The following is a 17,770-nucleotide window of genomic DNA, read 5'->3' as shown; positions in this document are numbered from 1 at the left end:
AACATCAAAGGCTTTATCACCTATTCTAATGATTGTTCTAGGGAAAGTTAAAAGGCAATTAGGTGGACGTCTTAGGTTTCTTAGTTTTGACAATGGGGTTAATGAATTAGCTAAGTATAGTTCAGATATGCCAATAAGGATTTTATGTATGAACAGGGCCTAATGTGGATTTTTTCTTGCATTAAGTGATGTAAGATTGGATTTTAAGTAGAGGTCACAATGGTGGGTCCTGTATGGTACATCCAGTGCAAATCGAAGAGCAAAATGATAGAGGATTTTAGACACATGTTGTTATACTCGTTTCGTCACAGGGAGAACGGCTGCATCCTGAACCATAGTACCTGGCAACCAACCAAATTTCGGTTCCAATCAGCTCCTTGATAAGAAAAGCATGCAGAATTGACCAATGGTAAGTAAGCAATGAATCACTGCTGGGCAGCCGAGGCATTCCCCCAGCACACGTGCAGGTCACCAGCAAGGTGGTCTGGCTCCGTGAGTGACCGTTCACTTGGCCACAATGTGCAAGTTAAGCCTACCACAGCTCAACCACATCCAAGTGACTTCCTGACATGCATCTGCAACCAACGGGTGTTTCGACCTTGTGACAAAGATCAATTATTGCAGTCATCCCAGTGTCAGCACGGTAAAAACCCTGCCTACATTCTTGAGTAGTTACTGCACCAATTGATCGCCTTGCCCACATCGTATGAATGTGGAATTTCCACCACTGGGCCAGGGCTGTAAAGAGATGAGCACCGCCTCAATGCACATCGGAGCAGGAAATCACTTTTACTCCAAAGTCATGGCCTGCCTGGAACGTGTGTGCCCACGTTGCGTTAAATCGCTGGGTGGCGAGCAGTAATGCTGACGCTGCTGCTGCAGGTACCTGCACGTGCCGGTGGGGAACCTTCCTGACGACGTGGAGGCGTTTGGCTGTGACCTGTTCTTCGCGCGTCACCTACGGCGTAACAATCACCTGCTGTGGCTCTCGGCCACGGGGCGGCCTGACCTGGGTGGCAAGGAGGCGGATGACGGGCGGCTGGCGTGTGACACCCGCGACGCCAAATCCTTCCACATCAGCTGCCCCTCGGCCTACCACGCAGGTGCTGATGCGGTACTCAGACACGGGTTGTGTCAAACCCAAATTGATATTGAGCTTTGGGACAGGGAATATAAGTAACAATATAACTCAGTGGACATTAATATGCCTCCTTCACATGTTTGTTCTGCAGGATGAAAAATATGAAAGTATTTTTTTACACATACCATCAGTCGTGCACAGCCGGTCTGAAAGTGGGTAATTTCAGCGCGCACTGGTTCAACACAAGAAGTCACTGGACCAGTTTCAAAATTAAGTGGCTCATCAGCAGAGTCAGGCTGCGGGATTATTTGGTGTATGATTGAGTTTAATGTCAAACTAGGACATATCTCATTGAGTAGATACTCGCCTATAAGCATCTGCCAGTTTCCTAGCATTTGTGCAAGCAAATCTGCCTCAGCCAATGAAACGCTGAATGAGGAAAACCAGTCCAGAGTTTGCTTTTATTTCACCAAAATTGCTGTATTATGCACTCCTGGAAGGGTGTTTGGCTGATTGTATCTGTAAAAATACTTTTGTTTCATGCATAAGAACAGATAGCGGAAGGGGAGTGTAGTGTCTACTTTGTTAATTTGTGGTGGTTAAGCATGGCAGTGACTCTAAGGATTAGTTACAGCTCGGCTTGGCTCAGGCTTGGCTCTGGCTCAGCTCTGGTTCAAGTGAGCCAACTCAAAGCCATACATAACGTGTGCTGTGGACTTCCATGAGCTGTGCCCTAAGCAAGCCACAGCTGAGTCGCTCATGCATCTTTGGAAATAACTGAGCGGCTCAAGCCAGTACCGAACTGTTTCTAAAGACGCAGCCCTGACACCGCAGACCACCCAACGGGTGATGAAGCCGCGAACCAGATCTTTTCCTCTGGCACCTGCTCCCCTCTCCACGTCTCCGTGCGCAGTCTGCGCGGAGTTGGACATCCAGTCGCTGGCGGTGAACGCCGTGCTGCAGTCGCACCACATCAACGACCTCGAGGGTGGCGCGAGCGGCGGCGTGAGCTTCGACTCGGCGCCGCAGGCCTCGCTGGCCGACATGATGACATCCGGCACGTCCTCCAACACGGCGTTGGCGAGCTACGATGAGGCCGCGCTGTGCTCCAACACCTTTCGGTGGGGCCTCCCCACCCCATCCAACATTGGCTGTAGCCCACTCGAGCGGCGACCCATTAATGCTATTATTGTTGCGATGCTCGTTTATCCAGGAAAGCCTCACTGAGCCTTAAACTGTTTTTTTCGTGAGGGTCCTGCTATGTTATCGCAGCACAGGGCAATGATTGCTATTACATTACATTTTGATTTAAGGAATTACTAATCTACAACTCATTACTAATCATAACCAATGACTGATTACTAATCGATTATATAATTACAATACCCCCCCTCCGCCTCTAATCACTGCACCTGATATGAGTTAAGTGATGACGTCACCCTGCTGCTCTATATAAAACCGGGAGCAAGCGAGGGCTTTACCATTCTGGCGAATTGCCCGATGATGCTGGATGTATTTACCAGCGAAACGTCGTACTCAAACTGTAAATGTGGATTCACTCTTCAACACACCGGTGGGCTAAAGGAGTGAATTATTTGTCTTTTGTCAACGTGACACTTTTTTTTGCTGCTTGGCCGTGTCGGGTGGTGGAGGGTTACAACACATTTATAAATAAACGCGATCTAACCTAAAAACCTTTATTATGAATACTCTTTTCCCAATTTATCAGAATCAGAATTTTTATTTATCCTGGAAGTATCCGATGAGCTATGAAGCTCTTTTTCACAGATGTCCAGTAGGGGTGCACCACCAAGTTACAACAACAAACAATAAAACATTTTTTAAATAATTTGCGATGTCATTATTCAAATGTTGCCAAATTTAGCATGCAAAGGCCTACTCTTCTTTGAAACACAGGAGTCTGTCGGTTAACAGTGAATTCGTTTAACAGTTTTTCGGTTAATGTTTCGTCTTCCATAGGACCCCATGGTTTCTACTAACGTTAACATTTTTATTAACGGTATGTTTACGTTATACATGCGGGCGCCAATCCGAGCACTCATAAGTGGGCTGAGCATGCATCGGCCAATCAGCGACGCCCATTTATGAGCGTTTATGTTTTCTGTTTTGGCAGTGGTAACAGCTCTCTTGCAGACTCATGTAATTCCTATGTTCGATTAACAGTTATTTTGGTGAACTAGTTTTCGTGGAATGGATTAAAAACGTTAACTAAGAGATTACTGTACATCACAGCACACCGGCAGAATTTACGAGGGTAGCCTCCAACAAGCAGTGACCACTTCTCTGGGTAAATAAGTGCGTAATAAAAAATAAGAATAAATTTACTGTGTTTTATTCACTGCTGGGCTGAGCCTATGAAGTAACAACTTAGATTTCACAGTCAATTGTGAACCAGGCTGAGGCCGTCAACTCCCCACACCTGACATCTGCTTTGCCCGTGGGCGACGGCCTGATACAAACCTAGGTTCTCAGAGGTGCTGGCTCATACTTTTAGAGGCAGTGACCCTCTGAACCGCCAGGTGATTGGCTGAATTTGATTGACTTTTTGGATGCTTGTGATGTGCAAGCTTTTTCTGCGCTGTGGTGCGGTGTAGTGCAACGGTTAGTGGTGCGGTCGTGTAGCGGTTATCTCACTGCGCTACGAACCTGACGACTCGAGTTAAATTCTTGCTCAAGGCCAACACTAGTAACGATTATCTGAACCAGTCCTGGGCCTCTCCTAGGTTCACTTAGTCTCTAATGAGTATCTAGCACGGTGTGTAAGCATCGATACTGGGGAGACAAAGGCGATCGGGCGTGGTGGTGGCCACCCACCCCCTCGTGTACCTTGCCGGTCTTCATAGGTGTTCGCTAACAGCACTTGCCCCTACAGTTTGTTAAAGGCTATATGGAAAAATCTTTGTCTTTTTGGTGCAGCGTACTCAAGGGCATGGTGGTCGGGTGGGTGCGGGAGATCAGCCGCTTTCAGAACGCGTACGCCGACAACCAGGTACCACCCGCATCGGCGCTCAGTGCGGCAAGATGCCGCCTGCTTCACGATGGACCCTAAAGATCCCATGATGTTATCCGAAAGAGAGTAGGCTGTTATGTGCCCATGTCACAGTCTAAATTGGAAAATTGGTAAACACAATCCAATCTTAGTCCACTATTACAAAAACCTAGCCAGGATCCTCCCAAAAGAAAGTCAGTGAGGCTTTCATTGGTAAACAAAATAATTAATAAAAACATTTTAAAATAGTGAAAATATATAAAAAAATTGCTTTTTAATCTGCCTATACCCCACGAATCTTAAAATTTAAGGAATATTTTAGCACGAGTAAAATAAATATACATATATATGTAGTTATGGCGATATTCTTCATCACGGCTCAGCTCTGGCTTGGTCTCTGACACAGCTCAGCTCTGGTTTGAGCTGCTCTGTTGCTGTCAAAGATGCATGAGCGGCTCAGATGGCTGAGCCTTAACCAAGCTATGGAGCCTTAACCAAGCTATGGAGCTTAGTTCAGGCTCAGCTCATGGAAATCTGCAGCATCACCAGGTTCATTCTCAGAGCCAGCTCAAGTTAGCCGCATGGCTTTGAGCCAGGTCACTTGATCCAGAGCCAAGCCTGAGTTGAGCCGTGGCTAAGAACACGGCACCTAGTTCGTATCTTGTGAACGCGAACGGCCTGTCAGAATTAGAATCTTTATTTAGACTGTGGGAATCCGATGAGCAATGAAGCTCTTTTTCACATATATTCAGGAGGGGGGCGGGCCAGCAAGTTACAACAACAAACAATACAAAAAACGATAGTGCAAAGTAGAGAAAAGGTAAGCAAGTCACGAAAAATAACTATCAATAAGTTATATCAGTACAAATTGCATAAGTACATAATACCTGCCGATTTTTTTACACTAAATGCAAGCTTGGGCAAAAGGCAGAAAAAAACTGTCCCAGACCACACTTAGACAACACACCTCAATAAAATTGCACATGAAAGTTTAACTATCGAATCTGTATGGGTAAGGATCAAAGGATCAAAGTTACAAATCACATTTGAGAATGTGGTCGCATCTGGTGAAACACAAAATAAACGTAAGCGTTGTCACGTCGCTGTGCAGGTGACGCATTTCCACCGCTGGGTAAGCTCCCCGGCATCGCTGCTCTACGACCCCGCGCTCCACCGCACGCTGCACACCGCCATGAAGAAGCTCTTTCTGCAGTGAGTGCCTCTTACATGCCACCAAGCACAAAGGTCTCCCGTGTAGCCTTAACAGACTGTAGGAGCAAGTGCTGTTAGCTAACACCTAATGAAGGCCGGCACAGCGCACAAAACGGCGGTGTGGTCAGTAACCACGCCCGGGCCGCCTTTGTCTCCCCAAGCGCTGATGTTTACACACACACTGCAACACGTACTCTTTTAATGTTAATAGTTTAATACAGCTGATATTCGTGCCATAACTTATAGAACAGTGCTGTCATTGATGACGCTGTGTATCACAGGCGAATATAGTCCACCACTTGGGGAGTGATGTTGCTACATAGTTTCCCAATTGAGTAATGTGCAGGGATCGTATCAGCATTGGGATGTTTGGCCAATACAAGACACGATGTTTGTTTTACACCAAAACCTTACCCATCGCTGTTCTTGAAAATAGCTACCATGAGCAAATTCGCGGTCCTCAAACTGAAAGGCAAATGGGGAAAAACTAGGGGCTTGATTCACGGTACGTGATACGATACCCCCTCCTTTTGTTTTTATATTACCCTACATTAACTCAAATATGAAACTGTTAATATTTAAATGTAAAATATTATGAATATTTTCTACAATCTTAAATATAACTCGTATAGTAAAGGTATAGACTTTTGTTTTAAATCTAGTGTATTGTGCACATACGTAAACCTGAAAATAAAGACAATGTCAATGATACGGCACTCGAACATTTCGTAAATCTACCTTGTGGTTCAACTTTCTCGCGTAGAGACATCACCTTCCTCTGCTTCTCTTCATTACATTCACTACCAATTAATTTTATTTTAGGGGTCATAGCAAAATGTATAAATAAGGGCACTGATAAAGTACAAAAAATCACACGGTGGAACCTTGCTGCCTCACTGGATGCCGGGAGCATGTGAACTGGGACCCGCTATGGGCTGCATGGTAGACTAGATGGCACGTATATTCTTCAGTCCAGTAACGATGCTTACAGGAATCTAACAGTTACCTGCGAATGGTCAAAAGCCACAGGGCACGCGATCAATAAACTGTACCTCAATAAATTCGATGTGAATGGTCAAATCCGCGACGGGAAAGGTTTTGGTGTATTAACTCTGGGAGAAAACTGGAGAATCCAGTAGAAACCAATACAGAACAGGGGGAGAACGTACAAACCCAACGCACAGAAACACGCCAGTGTCGGGAATGGAACACAGGCCTTTGTTGCTGTGCGGCGCGTGTCACCACTGCGCCACCCTTCCCACGACATGCAGGCTCATCTCGGAGTTCAAACGGCTTGGCTCGCAGATTGTCTACGCTGACTTCAACCGCATCATCGTGTGCACACGGAAACACCACATCGAGGATGCCATCGCCTACATGGAGTATGTGACCCGCAGGTGAGGCCTCACGTCGGACGCACACACACATGCACTGCTGTACACACGCACGCACACTGCTATACACACACTGATGTACACGCACACACACACTGCTGTATGCACACATACACTGATATACACTCGCACACACTACTGTACACACGCGTACACTGCTGTACACACGCGTACACTGCTGTACACACGCACACACTGCTGTACACACACTGCTGTTTACACGCACACACACTGCTGTACGCACACACACACTGCTTTACACGCACACACACACTGCTATACACCCGCACACACTACTGTACACACACACACACACTACTGTACGCACATACACTGCTGTACACGCACACACACACTGCTTTACACGCACACACACACTACTATATACCCGCACACACTACTGTACACACACACACACTACTGTACGCACACATACACTGCTGTACGCACACACACACTGCTATACACTCGCACACACCAGACTATTAGGGCAAGTGCTGTTAGCGAGCACCTATGAAGGCCGGAATGGCACGTGACAGAGTGGGTGGCCAACACCACGCCTGCGCGCCTTTGTCTCCCTAGTGGCGATGTTTACACATTGCATTAGGTACTCATTTAAGGCTGAGTCGAGCTAGGGGAGGCCCAGGACTGGTTCAGATCATCGTCACTGGTTTTGGCCATGAGCGGGAATTTAACCCAGGTCGCCAGGTTCGTAGCACAGCGCGCCAGCTGCTACACTACCGCTCCCCTTTCCTCACACACTGCTGCACACACAAAACCCGCGTATAAGCGTGCACACGTACATGCGGCCCTGGGCAGTTAATGCTCGCTAGAAGTGGTGCCGGCACACACCAGCCTCTCGTGCGCACTCCCGGCCTTAATAGGTACTCGTTGCAGCACTTGTTGCCGCATCAGTCCAGACGGCTATACGGATCTCTCTTTCTGAATGTGTGCATGCCTGTGTGTCTGTCTGCGTGTATGTCTATGGGGAACCGTGGTTCTGTGGTTCACGCAATGTGCGATGAACCCGGCAACCGGAGTTCAATTGACGCTCATGACCAACTGCTGTGACGATTATCTACACCGGTCCTGGGCCTCCCCTAGGTCGACTCGGCCTAAAATGAGTACCTCGTGCAGTGTGTAAACATCCCCTCTGGCTAGACAAAGGCGTCCGGGCGTGGTGGTGGCCACCCACTCCCTCGTGTGCCATGCAGGCCTTTATAGGTGCTCGCTAAGCACTTGCCCCAACAGTCAAGTTAAGGCTATACGGAGGATCTTTGTCTTTGTGTGCGTTACCTCGCTTTTGCGGTAGCATCAACTCACGGGAGATCTTCCACTCCATATCCATCTCCTACTCGCGCTGCTGGGAGACGCTGCTCTGGCTCGACTCATGCAACTACGCGGGCATCGTGGGGCAGCTACCGCCTGCCCTGCTGGGGGAGGAGGTAATGTGTTTATCATTATTATCATTGTTGACCGATTTACGAATTATTATTATGCTCCCTTTTCATGAAGGTACTGCCACATTTTCACACGAGATGACAATTGCTATGTATCTCCCAAAGGACTAATTTGCGGGTAATTTTGTTTTATTTGGACCACAACCATGGGACACAATGGCCTACGCTTCATCGAATGCCATCTGAGTGTTTTTAACGTCTTCTGGGAACAGATGGCGCGTAGCATTTTACGGTAAATGCACCCGCAGTATTGACAAGAGTGGTCTGTCAGAATCAAAAGAAGCAGCGAACGCACTTATGCTGGGCTTGTCACTGCCCCTGTTTGCTCCTGCCACATCACACAATTATCATCACTGAAGTCTTCACCCAGTGAAGCCTCATTGAACCCACTCATTTGCATTACAGTTTGTACTGGTGCTGGCCACCCACCCCTCGTATGCATGCCAGCCTTCATAGGTGCTTGTTAACAGCACTTGCCCCAACAGTCTCTTAAGGCTATAAAGGGGATCACTGTCTATGTATTATATATCCGCAGGCTGGCATAAAGACTCCTGCAAAAAAAATACGGAAGAGGAAACCTTCAGATGGATCAAATGTAGAAATCGATTATGAATGTTCCGAGGAGGAGGATGATGGAAATGAAGATGGTGGCGATGATGAAGAGGATGCCTTGGATGAGTCTCGTCTTGACAACCACTGGAACTTGGCGCTGTTTTTGCCGCAGGCCGCCTCCTGCCAGACGTACTTCCTTACCATCGTGAGCGGTCAGTGGCCATTCTTATCGCGCAAGGCTATCAAAAAGGGGCTGTGTTTCACAGACACAATCTGCCGTAGATTCACAGTAAGGTGTGATGTTGCTATTTATAATCCCTATTGAGTCATTTTGCAATTTGGACCATGATACCAGCACACAGTGGCATCACAGGATCTTGAATGTCCACTGTGAAGCAGACGGAGTGTAGTTATGGTTAATCCACCTGAAGTATTAACCATTTCCCGTTCCGATGACGTAAGTGTATGTCATCAGTTTGCCTTCCACTTTCATCCCATCATTGGAATGGAACCGGAAGAAAACATAATTACTTTATCGGTAACGAGGCTCCCACAAGACCATGTGGGAAGGTGTGGTACAGCTTGGCACCAGCTACCATAGAATGCGGTTGAGTCACTACAGAATGCAATATCTTTAAAAAAACAGCGCTATGCCTAAACATTGCGGCCTGCTACATTAAAACCGGGAACTTCAACAACAAGAGGTGAACATCCTACCGTTAGGCCATGTCACCACCAAATCAATGGTACCTATGTATCTGAATATGCAGTATGGGCCTATTTGAAACGTATATGTATGCAGGCAAAAATGGTTGCACTGGGTGGGGCATGTATACAGGAAGGGGGAGGGAGAATTACCGAGACAGGCATTGGAGTGGTCTCCACGAGTCTGGCAACCAAGGGGAAGACCTAAAAGTGCTGGGATGATACTGTCAGGGCATAACTTGGGAGGTCGCGTTTCTGCTGGACAGCAGCTGTAGAATCTTATGGAGGGTGGAAATTGCTGGCGATGAGGTACAATGGCATCCACAGCTTTGGGCACAATGACGTCTCGATCTTGATACACTTGTGCACGTCTCTGTATGTCTGTGGAGCGGTAGTGTATCGGTTAGCGAGCTGCGCTTCGAACCTGGCGACCCGAGTTTGATTCCCGCTCACGTCCAACACCAGTGATGATTATCTGAACCGGTCCTGGGCCTCCCCTAGGTCGACGCAGCCTCAAATGAGTACCTGGTGCGGTGCGTAAACATCACCACTAGGGAGACAAAAGTGGCCGGGCATGGTTGCTGGCCACCCACCCTCTCGTCTGCCGTTCCTGCCTTCATAGGTGCTCGCTAACAGCATTTGACCAAGGTTATACGGGGGATTTTTGTATTGTAGCATATATAGTTGGGAGGGATAGTGTTGTAGCGGTTAGCGCTCTGCGCTACGAACCCCGCGACCCGAGTTAGATTCCCACTCGTGGCCAACGCCAGTGATCTGAACTGATCCTCGGCCTCTCCTGGGTCGACTTAGCCTCAAATGAGTACCTGGTGCGGTGTATAAACATCACCACTTGGGAGACAAAGGTGGCCGGGCATGGTGCTGGCCACCCACATCGTAGTGTGCCGTGCCAGCTTTCATAGGTGCTGGCTTACAGCACTTTTTTCAACAGTTTGTTAAAGGCTATACTGGGATCTTTGTCTTTTGCAGCATATATCATGGCAGTGTACCACAGCCTGCAGGAGGAAATGAAGCGAAACGAGCCCGGAGACACCCCGGTGAAGCGGAGGGGACACGGGAGCCAGTCCACACAGGCTGCAAACAAGGACGGCTTGCCTGGTAGACACGCTCTCACATGCGCACGAAATCACTCGCATGCACACGTGAGTCCGTGCCTGTCGGCCATCTCCGGCAGTGGCAGATTCAAGGGCAAGTAAACATTTAAATTGTTGCCCATTTTTAATACATCATTTTTAAGTTACTTTTCACAATTAGGGTCTTCATGACAAGCCAAACTGCAGCCGTGGCACTGTACAAACAGTGTCGCGTGTTGCTGATGACTGTCAGTGGAGCTACGAGAGCTACACGCGGCCAACGAGGAGGCAATTGCATGACTCTCCAATTACGCAAGCGCTTGAACGTCCATGACTCAGACACTGTCAGCTGATGGACACAGCCACATCACAGGGAGCCTTGTACAGAAATAGAGAAAATAAAACACCTCATTGAATAATCTCAACTTCGAATTGATCAAGTACTACATATCTGTGATTGACTAAAATATATGTATTCATCATGAGCCAAGGTTGATCTGCTGGTTGAAGGCCTCCGCAATCTGCTCGCCACCTCCCAAAGTCCTGTGATGCAACCGGTCCCCCTTTTCCTAAAGAAACATTTTGACAATCAAGAACATGGTTGTCAGCACATGAAACGTTGACAGATGCCCCTTGTTGTGTGTCCATTAAAGCCCAAGGAATGTCAATCTAATGCCTATTGTAAATTGTAATACATTTATACCTCCCTCTTGCGTTTTTTCCTACCCCACACCTGCTGCTTTAAACCAATTGGAAGCATGCTTCAATGTCACGTGACCTTAAAGTGATTAACTAATTGTAGAATAACTTTACGGAACAACATGTCACGTTCTGTGATATTGCTCAATTTCAATCTTGTATGCCAAACCAGAACCAATCCATGATAAGCCGGCCTCATAAGTCATGTCAATCTGGCTCGGTCCATACACAACTCAAACACGGCAACACCACATCATCTGCATGCTTCTCGAATTGTTTGCTGCATGTGACAACGGTGGCATAGCTCGATTTCTGCAGGGGAAAAACAACCTTGGTACCACGTGAGCGGCACCGAGCTGGCTGCGCCGACGGCCTCGCCACACTGCCCCGGCCTGGCTCAGTTTTGCAGTGGAAAGAGAGGTGTTTCTGTGCTTGTGTAGGCACGACGTCGTTCTGTCAAGAGTACGTTGCCGGGGAACTTACCCACAACCTCTTCACCATCACCCAGAAGATCCAGCGGCGTGTGACAGGCCGACGGAACGCAGATGGCCTGTCGCCCCTCTTCCCTGAGCTTCCGGGGTCTCACCTACCCCTGGCCAACCCAGCTCTCGAGTTCGCCAAGGCCGTGTGTAAGGTACGTGGGGGGCATGTGTGCGTGTGGGTGCGTGTAAGTAGTGTACCGGTTAGTGCGCTGCGCTACGAACCTGGCGGTCCGAGTTTTATTTCCGCTCACGGTCAACATCAGTGACGAATATCTGGACCAGTCCTGGGCCTCCCCTAGGTTGACTTGGTCTCAAATCAGTACCTGGTGTGCTGTGTAAACATCGCCACTAAGAGACGAAGGCGGTCAGGTGTGGTTGCTGGCCACACCACCCCCTCGTGTGCCGTGCTGGCCTGCATAGGTGCTAACAGCACTTGCTCCTACAGTCTTTGTGTGTGTATTAAGGCGATATTGGAGATTTTTTGTTTGTATGTGTATGTAAGGCTATGCTGGTTTATCGTTATGCTGGTTTACCTAGGAAAGCCTGTAGACTGTTGAATCTTGAGGATTTTATAGGTCTCAAGCTCTTGAGTCTCAAGACTCTCTTTCAGGAGGGTCCTACGAAATTTTTGCAGTAGGGGTGATTATTACTGTTTCCCAGTAAAATAATTTGCGAGTATTTTTTTTCAGATTTGATCATGACACCAGCACACAATGGCCAACTGTTTTTCAAATGAAGTCCCGGTATCTCTAAGGACCATGGTGAAGCAGACGGCGCATTATTTGTATGATTAATACACCCTCAAATTAACCAGGGTGTGAAAAATAAGAATAGGTTTTATATTTTAATACTGGAAAAAAGGTCCAATGATTTAACCAAGGTGGTCTGCTATATTCTAATCGCAAACCTCTGCAATAAGCTGCAGACAGGCTGCCCGCTTGGCCATGTCGCCATCTCAATACTGTCATCTGCCTACACATTTTATTTGGGCTGCGATTACTTCCGTAAATACCTCTAAATCCACCTTGGTTCTGTTGCCTCGATGTTACTGCGTGGGAGGTGTGATATCAACAACAAACGAGGGAGATGATGCTGATGATGGTTTACGGTGGCAGGGTGACGCAGTGGAAACACTCGCGCCTCACAGCTTTGGCGGCTTTGTGTGTGGAGCTTGTACAGTGAGGGAAAAAAGTATTTGATCCCCTGCTGATTTTATACGTTTGCCCACTGACAAAGAAATGATCAGTCTATAATTTTAATGGTAGGTTTATTTAAACAGTGAGAGACAGAATAATAACAAGAAAATTCAGAAAAACGCATGTCAAAAATGTTATAAATTGATTTGCATTTTAATGAGGGAAATAAGTATTTGACCCCCTCTCAATCAAAAAGATTTCTGGCTCCCAGGTGTCTTTTATACAGGTAACGAGCTGAGATTAGGAGTACACTCTTAAAGGGAGTGCTCCTAATCTCAGCTTGTTACCTGTATAAAAGACACCTGTCGACGTGGAGAAGCAATCAATCAATCAGATTCCAAACTCTCCACCATGGCCAAGACCAAAAAGCTCTCCAAGGATGTCATGGACAAGATTGTAGACCTATACAAGGCTGGAATAGGCTATAAGACCATTGCCAAGCAGCTTGGTGAGAAGGGGACAACAGTTGGTGCGATTATTCGCAAATGGAAGAAACACAAAAGAACTGTTAATCTCCCTCGGCCTGGGGCTCCATGCAAGATCTCACCTCGTGGAGTTGCAATGATCATGAGAACGGTGAAGAATCAGCCCAGAACTACATGGGAGGATCTTGTCAATGATCTCAAGGCAGCTGGGACCATAGTCACCAAGAAAAGAATTGGTAACACACTACGCCGTGAAGGACTGAAATCCTGCAGCGCCCGCAAGGTCCCCCTGCTCAAGAAAGCACATATACATGCCCGTCTGAAGTTTGCCAATGAACATCTGAATGATTCAGAGGACAACTGGGTGAAAGTGTTGTGGTCAGATGAGACCAAAATAGAGCTCTTTGGCATCAACTCAACTCGCCGTGTTTGGAGGAGGAGGAATGCTGCCTATGACCCCAAGAACACCATCCCCACCGTCAAACATGGAGGTGGAAACATTATGCTTTGGGGGTGTTTTTCTGCTAAGGGGACAGGACAACTTCACCGCATCAAAGGGACGATGGACGGGGCCATATACCATCAAATCTTGGGTGAGAACCTCCTTCCCTCAGCCAGGGCATTGAAAATGGGTCGTGGATGGGTATTCCAGCATGACAATGACCCAAAACACACGGCCAAGGCAACAAAGGAGTGGCTCAAGAAGAAGCACATTAAGGTCCTGGAGTGGCCTAGCCAGTCTCCAGACCTTAATCCCATAGAAAATCTGTGGAGGGAGCTGAAGGTTCGAGTTGCCAAACGTCAGCCTCGAAACCTTAATGACTTGGTGAAGATCTGCAAAGAGGAGTGGGACAAAATCCCTCCTGAGATGTGTGCAAACCTGGTGGCCAACTACAAGAAACGTCTGACCTCTGTGATTGCCAACAAGGGTTTTGCCACCAAGTACTAAGTCATGTTTTGCAGATGGGTCAAATACTTATTTCCCCTCATTAAAATGCAAATCTATAACATTTTCGACATGCGTTTTTCTTAATTTTTTTGTTATTCTGTCTCTCACTGTTCAAATAAACCTACCATTAAAATTGTAGACTGATCATTTCTTTGTCAGTGGGCAAACGTACAAAATCAGCAGGGGATCAAATACTTTTTCCCTCACTGTATGTTCTCCCTCTGTACGCATTTTATCCAGGTTCTCCGGTTTCTTCTCATAGCTAAAAGAAAATCCATACCATTTAACCGGCATTGGCCAAACATCCCATTGTTGAGAATTTACCCGCAAATTACTCAATGGGATTCCACTTATCAACATTGCCCCCTACCGTAAGAACTTTGGCAAGACCATACGGGGAAAAAAGAGTCTTGTGACTCAGGGAGGCTTTCCTGGGTGCAACAATGATGGTGATTGTGGGTGTGCAGGTTCTGTCGCTGGATGGTGCAGTGGCGCTGCAGGTCAGCAAACTGCGCAGGGATCTGCTGCGCTTGCTGGACGTGGGGGAGTTTTCGAGTGACGCAGAGTTCCGGGATCCTTGTCTCTCGCTAGTGCTGCCTGAACTCATCTGCCACCACTGCAACTACTGCCGTGACATCGACCTGTGCAGGGAACCAGCACTGGCCCAGGTGGGTAGCCGAGACTCGCAGAAAAGACAGATATCCTCTGTATCGCGTTTAACAAATCGTTGGGCTAAGTCCTGTCAGTGAACACCTGTTGAGACCAACATGGCACGCGAGGAGGTGGGTGGCCAGCACCAAGCACGACTGTCTGTCTTTGTCTCCCCAATGGTGGTGATTACACACTGCTTGAGGTACTCATTTATGGCTGAGTTGACCTTAGGGAGACCCTGGACTGTTCAAATATTTGTCACCAGTTGGCCGTGAGTGAGAATCCAACGCGGGTTTCTGGGTTCATTGCGCAGTGCGCTTCTGCGCCACCACACTCTCTACACACAACCACACACGCTTGTCTCATTTTCCACGTCCCTTTTGTATTTTGATCAATGTCAATTGGCGTATCATTTTAATGCAATTTGAATGCAATTAGCATCAGTTGTAAATTTCATTCGATTACCACAATTTGATGTGTACATGCTGAATACAAGAATTGATTTTGATCATGCATCATTACTTGCCTATAATGACATGATAACATACAGAGCAGTGCCAAGCCTCAACTTATTTTTGACTGATTCATCTAAATATTTCACCCAAATAATCCCTTAATGGAACATCTTGTTATCAAACAAAACTACACCTTTTCATTCAGGCGAGTACTTGATTTCAGCGGTTCCCAACCTTTTTGAGTGTGCGGATGCCTTTTTAACCTCCAAACATTTTGCAGACCCCCACTACCACTCGCTGTTTTTTACACTCCGTTATATATGGAAATTTAACGTAATAACAAACATATAATATGCACACTCAGTAATAATTTTTAATTGTCACACCTTAAATTGAGAAAATTATTGTTCATTACCTCAACAAATACATTTGCAGAGCATAGCAGGCTGTGTGCGAAAACGAGTTTATATTGAGTAACTTAATGAGATGGCTGTTCACTGTCTTCAAATGCAGGATGTCAGTTTGGAGTGATGACAGTTTTGGCCTTAAATCTGATTCTACATCCGACCTGCTTCAGGACTTTGAAAATCCACTTTCACAAAAGGCATCAGCTACTTCGCTGCCTTGTTAGACAGTTCTGGGTACTCAGAACCAACGTGTAGCCTGAAGCCAGTCAGGTACTGTTGTGTGAAGACAGCTTTACAGAGTTGTCACACGAAAGTTCTGTTAGGCTGTCTTGCTCTCGTGCGACGTGTTCACACACTGGCACCAGACACCAAAATTAAAACAATAAAAAAATAATGCTATATAAGCATACTTGCTAAATAAATTACAATAGTAGATTTTATAAACTATATGAACATTTCTTTTTATTCATACATTTTCATTGTGAGGATGTTATTATGTTTATTTTTCCGCGAACCCCCTGCAGTAGCCTGATGGTCCACGAAGCGACTGCAGGGGTCCGCAGATCACAGGTTGGGAACCGCTGTTCTCGCTTATTATACGACTTGGGTCTTGAAAACAGTGCGAAAATGTGACCACTGTTTTCATGTATGCATTGACGCATACGAACAACTCTATTTTGCATTATCTTCCTTGAGGTTTCAAGTGGAATAAGGGAACTATTTCCTGTTCAATTTGCCTACATAAGTCCTGAATGGCCCTTGGTCTTGTCTGGTACACAGTTGATTTTAAGGTATCCCGACAAGGAGATGTTGGGCTCTGTTAAGTCCGGACTTGTGGCTGAAGTCTCTGAGCTTGAATGGTTGAGCCTGGCTTCTAGTAAAGCTCCAGGATCCTTGCTCTCTCGATATTTTTACACTGCCATTTAAGTAACTCTTGGAAGAGCCCTTTAAAATCTGAAATAAAAGGAATATCAACGTAAAAAATTAAATTTTACATGACTTTAAAATGTGTCAGGTATTTCTTGCCCGCCCTATATTTATGCAATGAATATCACGGCCAGTCCAACACGCTGGTACATAACGAATTAAATGGTGCACATCACGAGTTCACATAGAATGTGCTGAAGCTGGAGTCACAAACGTTGCAGCATGTGAGTGCGCAAGCGGCCACAGCGCTAAAACGCTCGTGCACGTAACATTTCGTTTGTGTGACTGTCGGGTGGGTGGTGGAGGGTGTCAATGATGCCGATTTGGTCAGATCGTTATGTTTTCTAACCCAGAAATCAATTGTGACCGGAAAATCAGTTGTGCTCAAGAGCTTGCGAAAGTTGCTTTGGAACGTGCTCTCCCGCGAAGCTGTGACAGAGCGAATGAGTAGCGGTGGTTGTTATGGGGGCTTGGCTTGCTGGCACTCGCAGGATGGATCCGTGCTTCCCAAGTGGCAGTGCACCAACTGCTCGGCAGACTACGACGTGGAGCAAGTGCAAGCTGCTCTGGTGGAGACCGTGCAGAAGAAGATCATGTCCCACGTGCTGCAGGACCTGGTAAGGCCGGCCGCAGAGCTGCGTGTATCAGAATGATTCTGCCAAGTTTCGCTTTCGGGGGCGACGATTGATATGCGTTTCCTCAAAGTATTTTTTTTTAGATTCGGCCAATTGGATTGTGACACTGTCCACACCATGGCCTAATCTTATTAGAATGACGCCACAGTACCTTTAATACACCAGCAGTATTAAATTAACCAGAGTGGTCTGTCGGATTTGAACTGTGAACCTCTGTGGCAATCGTGCTGCCACTGGGCCACATCAGAGCCCCAATAGTCAAGCTCCAAACGTTATTCTCTTAACCCTCTGTCTTGATTGTAGCCCTCAGCAACTTTTGCCTTGCACTTAACATGTCACATACTGCGTGCACCCAGGAGCTATGCAGGGGATCGTTGTCTTTGCACCCAGGTGCTCCATCTGGCCGTGGTGCACAGGGTATTCAAAAAGTCCCATGGAA

At 46.9% G+C, this 17,770-nt stretch overlaps 1 protein-coding gene across 1 annotated transcript in view; it reads left to right on the top strand.

Moving 5' to 3' along the window:
• Nucleotides 1–17,770, top strand: part of POLE (DNA polymerase epsilon, catalytic subunit) — an 84,553-nt gene that overhangs the window by 62,432 nt on the left and 4,351 nt on the right. Inside the window, exons 38-48 of the mRNA XM_032951857.2 lie at nucleotides 883–1,103; nucleotides 1,995–2,202; nucleotides 4,019–4,091; nucleotides 5,203–5,303; nucleotides 6,575–6,700; nucleotides 8,010–8,142; nucleotides 8,693–8,921; nucleotides 10,402–10,530; nucleotides 11,645–11,838; nucleotides 14,724–14,924; nucleotides 17,188–17,313. Of these exons, the coding sequence (XP_032807748.1) occupies nucleotides 883–1,103; nucleotides 1,995–2,202; nucleotides 4,019–4,091; nucleotides 5,203–5,303; nucleotides 6,575–6,700; nucleotides 8,010–8,142; nucleotides 8,693–8,921; nucleotides 10,402–10,530; nucleotides 11,645–11,838; nucleotides 14,724–14,924; nucleotides 17,188–17,313 (1,741 nt within the window). The remainder of the gene's footprint in view (nucleotides 1–882; nucleotides 1,104–1,994; nucleotides 2,203–4,018; nucleotides 4,092–5,202; nucleotides 5,304–6,574; nucleotides 6,701–8,009; nucleotides 8,143–8,692; nucleotides 8,922–10,401; nucleotides 10,531–11,644; nucleotides 11,839–14,723; nucleotides 14,925–17,187; nucleotides 17,314–17,770) is intronic.

This window comes from Petromyzon marinus, chromosome 10, assembly GCF_048934315.1.
Source record: "Petromyzon marinus isolate PM22_M1 ecotype Great Lakes invasive population chromosome 10, UKy_Petmar_22M1.pri1.0, whole genome shotgun sequence".
Lineage (NCBI taxonomy): Eukaryota > Metazoa > Chordata > Hyperoartia > Petromyzontiformes > Petromyzontidae > Petromyzon > Petromyzon marinus.
This window is presented reverse-complemented; position numbering and strand designations above follow the sequence as displayed.